Here is a 12,377-nt window from a genome sequence, read left to right on the forward strand (position 1 = left end):
ACAGTGGACTGTTATTCAGCAATAAAAAGGTTTGAAGAACTGATTCATGCTACAACGTGGTTGAACCTTGAAAACATTTTGCTGAGTGAAAGAAGTCAATCACAGAAGACCGTATATTTGTATGATTCACTTTATGTGAAATGTCCAGAATAGGTAAATCTGTAGAGACAGAAAGTAGATTAGTGGTTGCTGTGTAGTAGGGTGGGGGATGGGGATTGACTGCTAATGAGTATGGAGTTTCTTGTGGGAGGAACAAGAATATTCTAAAATTAGATTGTGGTGATGTTGAATCCACTTCAAACGAATGGATTGCATGGTAGGTGAATTATATCTCAATAAAATTATTTTTACAAAAAAAGAACGTTTATTAACAGTCAAGAAACAAATCATCAAAATGTCAATGGATTTTTGCATACCAGATCATTAGCTAATCTGCAATCAAGTACAGTCTCAGCAGTAGCCCTAGAGAGAAATAATTGTTGTTCATTTAAATTTACCCTCCATTAAAACAGTGAAGCCTGCAGACCTGTAATGCCCCATGCCACAGTCAGCGTGCTCTCTCAGTAGGTCTGCTCTTTGTCATGCCTTATCAGCATGGTCTTCTCAGTGGCTTTTGAGTGCTGTGACATAAATTTGTTTAGTTTGAAAAGTAAGCATCTTGGGGGCCCACCAGAAGTATTACAAAGAATCCCTGAGTAGTAACATACTTAGTAAACGGAGCTTTAGTAATGGGAAAAAAACCCAACCTGACGTCTTGGGTTTTGCTGTCCGTCTGTTAGAAGACACGGCTCAGGAGGAGAGTCTTCGGTGGCATTTTATTACATGTCCTGTGACTGCACAGAGGCTCCCGAGATCACCTTTCAAACACCCCATCCGGCATACCCTTTTCCATTCTGTGATTTTAAGGGATTTCCAAGTCTTGTTAACATAGAAGATCAGAACTGGAAGGGGATTTTATAAGTTATCTGGTTTAACTCATGATTTTTACAGATGTCCATTTTGCCAGTAATACTGAACTCCCTTACTTTGTCATTACTCCTGAGGTGAGTATAACATGGTACTAAGAGCAGCACCAAAATGATAAATTAGAAGTGTAGTGGGAAATCTTTTCCTTGTTAATTATTAGTGAACCTGAAATTTAGAAATTTAATGCACTTATTTTGTTTTCCTTGATTCATTCAGACTGAAACAAAATTGGTCATATTATGTGTAAACTGTTTTAATTCTCCTTGATAGCTTTATTTTCATTTACAAAAAATAGTGTCCCTATTCCAACTAATATTTAGTTAGTTTTGATATTAATTGGAACTTTCTAAACACTTTGTAGGAAATGTATTTGAGCAAAGAAATTTTAAAACAAAGTCTTTTGCTGAATAGAAAGGAAAGGGGATGGTCCCACAACTGTAGCTGGTGGGGCTAGACAAACTAAAGAAGTCAGATGAGAAACGAAAGCACGCATATGGATCAGTGGTTATTCTGAAGATGAAATATGTATAGTGGTAGGGTTTTCTTTCTTACGTTTTTAAATCAGCTTTCTCAAGGTATAGTTTACATATACTAAAATTTGCCAGTGTATAATTCAGTGAGTTTTGACAAATGCATGCAGTTCTGTAATAACCTCCATAATCAAGATATGGGACATTTTCATCACCACCAAAAGTTCCCTTGTGTTCGTTGCAGGCAGTTCCCTCTCCCTTCTCCCTGGAACCATTAATCTGCTTTCTGTTGGTGCAGTTTTGCCTTAAATTTTGTGTAAATGGAATCTTACACTATGCCTTTTATGTCTACCTTTTTCGTTTAGTATAAAACTTTTGAGAATCATTCATGTTATGTATCAACAGTATCTTTTTATTGATGAATAGTATTCCATTGTCTGGATATACTACGTTTTTTTCATTCAGTCACCAGTTAATGGACATTTGAATTGTTTTTAGCAGTTAGGAATGAAGTCGTTATTGGCATTCATGCATAAGTCTTTGTGTGGATGTAGGTTTTCATTTCTCTTCCATAAATACCTAGAGGTGGGATTGCTGAGTTGTAGGTTAAATATATGCTTAACTTTATGAGAAATTTGCCAAATTGTTTTCCAAAGTGGTTGTACCATTTTGTACTCCCACCAGCAATGTTTGAAAGGGCCAGTTGCTCCGCATCATGGTTATGGTCAGTCTTTGTAATTTTAGCCATTCTAGTGGGTGTATAATGATATCTCACTGTGATTTTATTTTTATTTATTTATTTTTTTGAAGATTGGCACCTGAACTAACAGTTGTCACCAGTCTTCTTTTTTCTGCTTTTTCTCCCCAAATCCCCCTAGGGCATAGTTGTATATTTCAGTTGTGGGTCTTTCTAGTTGTGGCATGTGGGACACCACCTCAGCGTGGCTTGATGAGCGGTGCCATGTCCGAGCCCAGGACCCGAACTGGCAAAACCCTGGACGGCTGCAGCGGAGCGCACGAACTTAACCACTCAGCCACAGGGCTGGCCCCCCTCACTGTGGTTTTAAATTTGCGTTTCCCTGATGATGAATTATATTGAGTGTCTTTTCATGTGCTTATTTGCCTAAAGGGAGTTCTTCTTCTTTGTAACATTGATACAATAATATTATTGATACTTGGGTTTTGTCACTTGTCCCAAAAAATGTCCTTTATAAGCTTTTCCATCCCCAGACCCAATCCAGGATCACCCATTGGGTTTAGTTGTCATGTTTCCTTGGTCTTTTTTAATCTGCAACAAAAATCTCAGTTTTCTTTGTCTTTCTTGGACTTCTTTTTAAAAAAACTATAGGCCTATTATTTTGTAGAATGTCTCTCACTTTGGGTTTATCTGATGTTTCCTTATGATGGATTCAGGTTATGCGTTTTTGGCAAGAATATCACAAAAATGCTCTTGTATTCTTCTCAGAGGCATCATATCAAGAGGCACACTATGTGTTGACTTATGTGTTGCCCAACAAATTTTTGCTAAATATGATGTTGTGAAGAATTCTCCTATTATCTGCTAGAATTTTCTTAGTTTTGGCTTTTGGTTTAGATTTATGATCTGTTTCAAAATAACCTTGAAGTGTGATGTGAGATGGGGATTGAGATTGATATTTCCCCCAACTTTTTCCCGTTAATTTTCTTGTTCTTCTGTTTCTTTGATTCTGCGCTTTATTATTCTACTTTCTTTGAAATTTAATTTACTCTTCTTTTTCTAGCTTAAGGTGAAAACTTAGACCAATGATTTATTTAGACCTTTTCATATAAGCACTTAAAACTATACATTTCTCCCTAGTGTTGCTCTAATGCATCCCATGAATTTTGATATTTAATATTTCATTGTCACTTAGTTCAAAATATTTTCTAATTTCATGTGTAATTTCTTTTTTGACCTATGCGTTATATAGAAATATTTGGGACATTTATAGACATCTTTCTGCTATTGGTTTCTGACTTAACGTATGTGTGTGTGTGTGTGTGATCAGCAAACTTACTTTCAGATTTTAATATTTTGAAATGTGTTGAGACATTTTATGGCCTAGAGCTTGTGTTCAGTGTTGGTGTTCCATGTGTACTTGAAAAGAATGAATATTCTGCCATTGCTGGGTGTAGTGTCCTTTAGATATCAATCCAGTTAAAGTAGTTACTAGTGTAGTTTGTGTCTTCTTACTGATTTCTATCTACTTGTTCTGTTATTATGGAGACAGAAGTGTTGAAATCTCATCTATAATTGTAGACTTGTTTCTATAATTGTAGAATTGTTTCTCCTTCCAGTTCTGTCAAGTTTTGCTTCATGTATTTCAAAGCTATGTTCTTATTTATGAGTATGACTTGCTGATTTGTTGATCTTGTCATTGTGAAGTATCCCTTTTTATTTTTTGTAATACTCCTTTTCTTGAAGTCTGTTTGGTCTGACATTAATGCTACCACTCCAGCTGTCTTAAGTTTGCTGATGCATGCTATATGTTTTCCTCCTGCTTTTCACTTTCAGCTTATCTGGATCTTTATAGTTAGAGTACATGTATTAGAAACAGCGTTTTTGATAGCGTTGGATTTCACTATTTTATTTTGCTATTTGTTTTCTATTTCACCTTTTTTTTTTTGGCGCTCTGTTCCTCCTTTCATATTCTTTTGGACTAATCAAAATTTTTTTAGGGGGTGGCCTGGTGGCATAGCGGTTAAGTTCACATGTTCTGCTTCTCGGTGGCCCGGGGTTTGCTGATTCGGATCCCAGGTGCGGACATGGCACTGCTTGGCACGCCATGCTGTGGTAGGCATCCCACATATAAAAAAGTAGAGGAAGATGGGCACAGATGTTAGCTCAGGGCCAGGCTTCCTCAGCAAAAAGAGAAGGACTGGCAGTAGTTAGCTCAGGGCTAATCTTCCTCAAAAAAAAAAAGAAAAAGAAAAAAAAATTTTTTTAGTATTCCTGTAGTTCTTTTTTTTTTTTTAAGATTTTATTTTTCCTTTTTCTCCCCAAAGCCCCCTGGTACATAGTTGTGTATTTTTGGTTGTGGGTCCTTCTAGATGTGGCACGTGGGATGCTGCCTCAGCGTGGCCTGACAAGCAGTGCCATGTCTGTGCCCAGGATCTGAACGGGCGAAACCCTGGGCTGCCAAAGCAGAGTGTGCGAACGTAACTGCTTGGCCACAGGGCTGGCGCCCCTTTAGTTCTTCTGCTGGCTTTTTGTCTATACCGTCTCTGCAGTTTTTTAAATATATGATTTAGGATTACAATATGAATCCTTAACTTAATCCAGTTCCCTTAGAGTTTAGGTTGTACCATTTCACATAAAATGTAGGAACCTTGCAGCAGAATTCCACTTACCACTTCGTGGTCTTTATGCTATTATTGTCGTATAGACCACATCTGCGTACATTTTAATGCCCATAATACAGTGCTATGATAATTTTTATTTTAAGCAGTCATGTCTTTTAAAGAAATTAAGAGAAGAAAAAAATATACTTTCTTATAATTACCCATATATTTACTGTTTTAATGTTTTTCATTTCTTCTTCTACATCCAGGATTCCAACTGATTTTATTTTTCTTCAGCCTGAAGAAATTGCCTTAGCATTTCTCGTGATGCAGGTTTGCTAATGGTGAACTCTCTCGGTTTTCATTTACCTGAAAATATCTTTATTTCACCTTATTTTTTCACCCAAATTTTTGAAGGATTTTTTCTAGATATTGAATTCTGGGATGTCTGACAGTTTTTTGTTTGTTTTCTGCCATCACTTTAAAGTTATCGTTGTTTTCTGTTCCCATTGTGTCTGATGAGAATTCAGTTGTCATTTGTATCATTTTTCTCTGGTATGTAATGTATCCTTTTCTTCTGACTGCTTCTAAGATTTTCTCTTTATCTTTAATTTTCAGTAGTTTTACTATGGTATGCCTAGTTATGGTTTTAGTTATATTTTCTTTGCATTTATCCTGCTTTGAGTTTGCTCTATTCTTGAGTCTTTATGTTTCTCACCAAATTTGGGGAAATTTTGGCCATTATTCAAATATTTTTTCTACCTTTTCCTTTCTGTCCTCTCCTTCTGCAGTCTAATTACACGTATGTTAGTCTGTTCTGCACATTGTTTTACATGTTTCTGAGGCTCTTTTCATCTTTTCCTTTCAATCTTTTTTTTCTTGAGATTAGATCATTTCTATTGCTCTGCCATTTGTGTTCACCGACTTTTCTGCCATCTCCAATCTGCTGTTAAATCCACCCTGTGAATATTTTATTTCATATTTGTGCTTTTTGGTTCTAGAATGTTCATTTTTATAGTTTGTGTTTTCTCTTTTTTGCATTCATTATAACTGTATTTTCCTTTAAATTCTTGCATGTATTTATAATGACTGCTTTAAAATTCTTGCCTGTTAATTCCAGCATCTGGACCATAGATTGATTTCTATTGACTTCCTTTTCTCTTGACTCTGGGTCACATTTTCCTGTTTCTTCTCCTGTTAATTTTTTAATTGTTTGTTGGACATTGTGAAGGACACATTGCAAAGGCTCTGGATTTTGTTATCTTCTTCTGGAGACAATTGATTTTTTGCTTTAGCAGGCTGTTAAACTTGCTTAGACTCAGACGCCAGACTCTGTCTCCTTTGCAGTGGATAGTAGCTGACATCTCTGCTGAGGTCTTTCAAGTCTTTCGTCTGTTACTTTTTTGCTGGGCCCTTTGGAGTCTCTTCTGTGCATGTACAGATCAAGAGTTAGCCAAGAATTTGGGCAGATTTTGCCGTGATTTTTGTGTTTCCTTCCTTTCTAGCATTCCCTCTCACTTTCTAGCCTCTCTGGCAGCCCCGAACTCTGTCTTCTGATTTCTCAAACCAGTAGATCTGCAGCTTTCTGCTTGATTTCCAGCTGCACCTGCCAACCATGCTGACTGGAGAAAGCCCTCTAGCAAATAGCCATATACAGACAAATTTCACCTGGTACAGTTCCCTTCTTTTCTGGTTATCTATAGTTAGATAGCAAACTACCCCAAATGTAGTGGCATTAAACAGAAACAGTCATTTATTACTATTATTATTATCCCTCGTGGTTCTAGGGCTTCACTGGACTCAGTTGGATGGCTCTTGGTTGGGTCTCCTACTGTCCTAATCAAATGGGGGTTGAAGTCACCTTGACATCTTCCTCATTCTCATAGATCTCGTGGTTGATCCTGGCTGTTGCCTGGGACCCAGTAGGACTGTCAGGTGGAACACGAATACGTAGCCTCTGCCTGGACTTTCTCATGATGAGTAGGTTCCAAGAACAAGAATCCTGAGAAGGCAAACCAAGTGGAAGCTCCATTGCCTTTTTCATTACCTAGCCTTGGAAGCCATAGCATCACTTCTGCCACATTCTGTTCAGTAAGGCAGTCACAAAGCAGAGCCTATATTCACGTGGAAGGAATTAGACTCCACTTTTTTGGTGGGGAGGAGTGTCAAAGAATTTTCCGACATGGTAGGAAACCACCAAAACTTCTTTCAAATTTTGTATTCCCTCCAATTTTTGCCTGCCTTTGGTCATTCTCTAGTGCCTTCAAGTAGTTGTGTAGAATTTATGATATTATCTGGTAGTCCAATACAAACTACTCCATCATTACCAGAAGTGAAACTCTTTCTCCTCCTCTTCTTTCCTCTGTAGCACTCATCACACTTGACGTTTAATATAATTTATGTATTTATTTGGTTTATTTTGTGTCTCCTCCCTCTAAAATGCAAGCTCCGTTAAGTTAGGGGATTTTGTCTCTTTGGTATCTGCTAGGCACATTGAAGCTGCTCAACAAATATTTGTTGAACGAATGGATGAGTCTTTAACTCTTCAAAACAGCCATAAGTAAACAAAAGCCTCTCACTGACAGAGGTGGAGCCACACATTATAGAGCCTTGTTCTTTCAACACAGTTGCACTGGTAGACTCGCATATCTCAGGTTTCCTTCTCCTTGGATTACGGAACAGGACACAGAGATTTTGACATTTCATTCTCATCATGACTGTCATGTGTGTCAATTAAGCAGACTAGATAGTTGGTTACCGTTCAAATGAAATAGCATGGGAAAGTACCTTGTGCAGTGTAAAGCACTAGGAGATTATAAGGGGTATCGATCATTATATGCAGTTGCATCCATTAGGCTGGCTTTTTCAGATTTCATTTTCAAAGTATGTTTCTGTGTGTGTATGTTTAAAGGACGAATATTTTGAATTACCGAAACAATAATAAAAGTCATAGCAATGTGTTTATAATAAAGTCCTTACTAAGTTCGTATTAATGTTTCGTCTGACTTTTTTTTTTTTTAGGAACTTAAGAGATTTCAGAACTTTGTGAAACACTGTCCTCCTTTTGATATTGTCATTGATGGGCTCAATGTTGCCAAAATGTTTCCTAAATCTCGTGAATCTCAAGTCGTAAGTACATGTTTTATTTTGCTATTCCAAATCTCTAGAAATATTTATTGTACCCATTTGTGATCTTCCTTGGGTCTCTTAGCTCCCCGTTTATCCTTCCTCTAAAAATAAGCTCCTAAGGTGCCACAGTGACCGACAACTCATCTAAGATTCATTGTTTTCATCTCAGGCAAGTAAGCGGCTCTTACAGGCTGGGCAGGAGTGAGAGATGAGAAAGTCCATGTAAGAAAGGGCCAGTTCAGCCCTTTTTGTATAACTTTTCGCTGACGTTCTTCTAGGTCTCTACTCTCTCTTTGGGGTTTCTCTGTCATTTCCCTGTGGGTCACATCCTGCAATTTGAAACTATCAACATGCACTGTATCAAGAGGTATTCATTACTCACATTTGCTTTTTCCAAATACAGTATGTTCATAAACTAATCTAAACAGTTATTTTTTGGTAAGATAATCATTTGTTCTATCAACTTATAAATGCCCTAGTAATTTCTAATAGTGATATCATGATTTTTTATAGCAGCAGTGTGCAATTATTTTAATCCTCATTTTACAAATTAGAAAAGTGAGGCTAATTTTGTACACTAAATCCTTGGAAAGCAGTCATAACATCAAAATTAGATTGCAGAGAGCTCTCCTGGGTTTCTGGCTTGTGGCCCTTATCCCTGGCAATCTATGGCCATTCATCTGTAGTTAAACTCTGTTACTTCTTAAAAATTGAGGCCAACTTAAACAGAGAATCGCCAGTCCAATTTGGCCATTTATACTCAGAAAAGCTTACAAGTACTAACAAAGGGCAAGGTTGATTTACAGAAATTTATATATGCCTTTCCTTTATATTTGAGTCTACATTTTTATGGTCAACTATGTGCTTTTTAAATCCTTTATTTAAAAAAAAATCACAAGAGCAAGTTGAAAATATTTTTGTCTCTTAGGTACTTGAAGGGGTCTTTGAGGTGGTAATATTGACAAAGGCAAAGCTGGGAAAGAAAGCATGACATTATTATCGCTAGTGCTGGGTAGAGCTCAGAATCAGAAGAGCTCGTTCTGAAAAGTTCACCATCGAATCTGTGAGGAATGAAAGTTTCGTATTTGTTTACCTTTTGTTTGACTTTCAGCTTCACACAAAGCACTAAAAATTGGCTTGCCAGAGATACACATCCCAAATTGGGCTAACTTTTTGGGGGAAAGTAACATGTTGAAGATAATATAGTGGACATGTCCCCCAGCATTATGGGATAAAAATGTGCACATTTTGAAAGATGTTAGCAGATGTTGGCAGACAGAGAGGCAAAGAACAAAAGATCGACCAGGGAAATCACAGGAATCTCTGCTACTTTTAGCTTTTACTCCTAAAGGAATTTAATGTTAGCAACAGTTGATGTGACAAGTAGTTGTTATTACCCAGCTCTTCAGAGCACTTTTATCTTGTGGCAACGCACTGGCATGAGATTTGGGAAACCTCAGCTTGGGGACTCAGCGTAGAGACACCACCTGAATGAGGAAAGAGGAAAAGAACTTCCTCCTGAAGTTTTTTCTCGAATCTCTAAAGCTAGAGATTTGTAAAAAATAATGGCAGATCACATTTCCCATAGGCCCCTGTGTTATGATTTTTTGGGTAAATCTTACTGGCAGGCCCTATTGTGGCTTAGTTCCATTCTTACACACTTTCTAGATTGTCAGAAGTAGCTTCCCACTTTTCCAGTTGATCTTGTAAATAGCATTTTCGCTTAGAAGTTAAGAATGGGGCGTCTGGAGCCAGACCCTTTGAATTCCGATCCTGGCTCTGCGACTTCATAGCTTCCGTAGTTTGAGCAAGTTACTCAACCTCTCTGTGCCTTAGTTTCCCAGTCTGTAAAATGGAGATAATAATATCTCATAAAGATGTTGTGAGGAATAATTAATACGTATAAGCACTTAACACATAGTAAGTACCTAGTAGGTGTAACTATCATTGTGAGTAGTGTCCAAATTCACTTCCCAAATGGAACCATCATTCTTGCTTTCAGCAGACCCTTATTTGGCAGTTGAAGATTTTCTCTTGTCATGTCATCCGTCTCAGTGGAGTTGAAAGTAAATACAAGACTGCCTCAGTGTTAGATGGCATCTAGTCAGATACTCAGCTAAGGCTTGATTGAGAATTGAAGCCAGCACCATCAATAACAGACAAAAAATTTTAAATATGATGGTTTTAAGAAATTTTTTTTCTGATTATCAAAGAAATGCATGTTCATTGTAGAAAATTTGGAAATTACAAGAAAGAAAATTATATATAATCCTACTGTTCAGCAATAATCACTGTCAATGTTTTATTTCCTTGTAGTAGTTTTCTATTTTTTACCTAGTTGAGCTCCAACTGTGTAAATAATTATATATCTATATTTTAATTTACAGTTGTTGAAAGCTCTCAGTAAAAGTGAAATTATAAAAGGAGTAGAAGAAAGCATGTGCTTTTTAAAATGTTTGAGATGGAAGGACCTTCGAAGCCTACATAAAATCCAGGAGCTCTAATGGGAAGAATAGAGAAATTTGCTAGATAGTAAGAAACACTATAAACACTGTTAAATGATAACAACAAACTGAAAAAATTGTTTACAACACGTGACAGAAGGCTCATTTCCTGATTAGACCACGGAATCTTATGCCTGTAAGAACAAAATGAATTATGAAGTAGAAAAGTGGTTTAACCTTATTCATAATTATAGATACGCAAATTAAAATATTTAGCTTCCAGATTGGCAGAGATTTACAAGTTGGTAGTATTTAGTATTTTAAATGGTTTGGAGAGGTAGAGAGGAGGGTATCAGTGGAATATTTTTCATGGGTGATTTGGCTATAACTTTGAATACCTAAAATGTTGAAATTCTACTTGTAGGAGATATATTCACACTAGTACATAAAGTTATACATCTAAGTATTTTAGTTATACGATTGTCTGTAAGCAGAAGAGTCTAATCCACCTGAATATCTATCAATCTAGGACCTGATGTATGTTGAAACATCCACTTTGAATGACTGAGGTAGACCTGTATGTGCTGATACAGAGCAACAGCCAAAATAAGTGTAAGAAGCAAGTTGAAGAACAACATGCTTAATGTGGCCCCGCTTGCGTTAAAAACAAAAGATTACACATATGTAAATGTTAGATAAGTTTGGATATGCCTAGAAAATTTGTAGAAATTACATACACAAAAAAACAATAGTTAACTTTGAGAGTTTGGGATAGAATATAAGAGAATGAAAGGATTTCAGTTTTTCATTTTTATTTTTTGAATTTTTTTTTTTACAATGAGCATATATTACTTTAAAATAAAAAACAAACTACCATCAGGAAAAGAAAAAAGTGGAAAGACATTCTTGGTAAATATTCTAAAATAACTATAATACTCTAGTCTTGTGGATATACTACAATTTTTTAATCCTTTCTCTGTTGGTGGGCTTTTTCGATTGTGTCTGCTTTTTCCTCTGGTAAGTCATGCTTGGAAGATCTTTGCACTTGTTTTAGGTGATTTCTTTGGAATAGATTCCCAGAAATAGAACTCTGGAGTCAAAGGGTATGGATGTTTTTAAAGGTCTCACCATATTGCCAAAATGCTTTCCAAAATGATTGTAGCAATTTATGCTCCCACTAACAGCGTAGAAAAGTGCCCAAATAGAACACTTTTCTTCAAGGTTGCTTGTTACATGATGGCTTCAACTATTTAGTTACATTTGTGCCATGGATCTGCTAAGTGAAAAGAGCTGGACAGTTTTTTCCTGCCATTATTTAGGTCAAACATTCTTTAAATTTGTAAACAAAGTTTAATAAAATGGCCCAGAAAGGAAATATTCTGCACTGTCTTATTTGGCCTCTTTGTCGCTCTCTCTTAATACAATTGCCTATAAGTGTACATAAAGGAAAGATTAGGAATCCTAGTTCTATGAGTCTTGAGTTTTTTCATCATTGTGTGAAGTTACCAGATTTTTTCTGTAGAATAATCATTTATGTTGTACCCATGAACTCTGCATCATATGTGACAAATTATTCTTGGTCCTTTTCCATTAGTGGTTACTTAGATATCCAACATTGTTCTCTGTAAGCTCATAAATGAGAAAAGACCATTTTTACGTTCATTATTTAGAGAGTAGGACCATGATCCCATAGCTTGATCTCAGAGCATACTTAGGGGTGACAGACATTAAGGAGCTAAAAATAAGTTCTGGCTGTGAATTTTATTTTATTTTCTTAATTTTCATATGCACCTTTTTTTATGTATTAATTTTTTTGAAGTCAGGGTATGTCTTATAATTGATGTCAGCAGAAACTTGCCAGCTGCCGTGTAGAGCTGGGACTCAGTGGTTGTCACTGCCTGGGTGTGCACAAGTTAGCTGAACACAGCGTATGTCTGTTCATCCACTTGTCATCTCAGTTGAGTTAGTTATATTGGCAGCTCCACACACCGTTTAACCTAAATCTTAACTTTAAATATTTACTGAAGGTTTTCTAACAACGCAGTAAAAGGCAGTGGTAACTGACACA

The 12,377-nt window shown here is 36.5% G+C and overlaps 1 protein-coding gene across 8 annotated transcripts in view; it reads left to right on the forward strand.

Moving 5' to 3' along the window:
- The window catches only part of PRORP (protein only RNase P catalytic subunit), a 116,987-nt gene that overhangs the window by 34,925 nt on the left and 69,685 nt on the right, over nucleotides 1-12,377 (forward strand). For all 8 annotated transcript variants that reach the window (XM_070504241.1, XM_070504238.1, XM_070504239.1 and 5 more), the window contains exon 5: nucleotides 7,758-7,865. In XM_070504241.1, the coding sequence (XP_070360342.1) occupies nucleotides 7,758-7,865 (108 nt within the window). The remainder of the gene's footprint in view (nucleotides 1-7,757; nucleotides 7,866-12,377) is intronic.

The sequence above is a fragment of the Equus asinus genome, chromosome 2, assembly GCF_041296235.1.
Source record: "Equus asinus isolate D_3611 breed Donkey chromosome 2, EquAss-T2T_v2, whole genome shotgun sequence".
Lineage (NCBI taxonomy): Eukaryota > Metazoa > Chordata > Mammalia > Perissodactyla > Equidae > Equus > Equus asinus.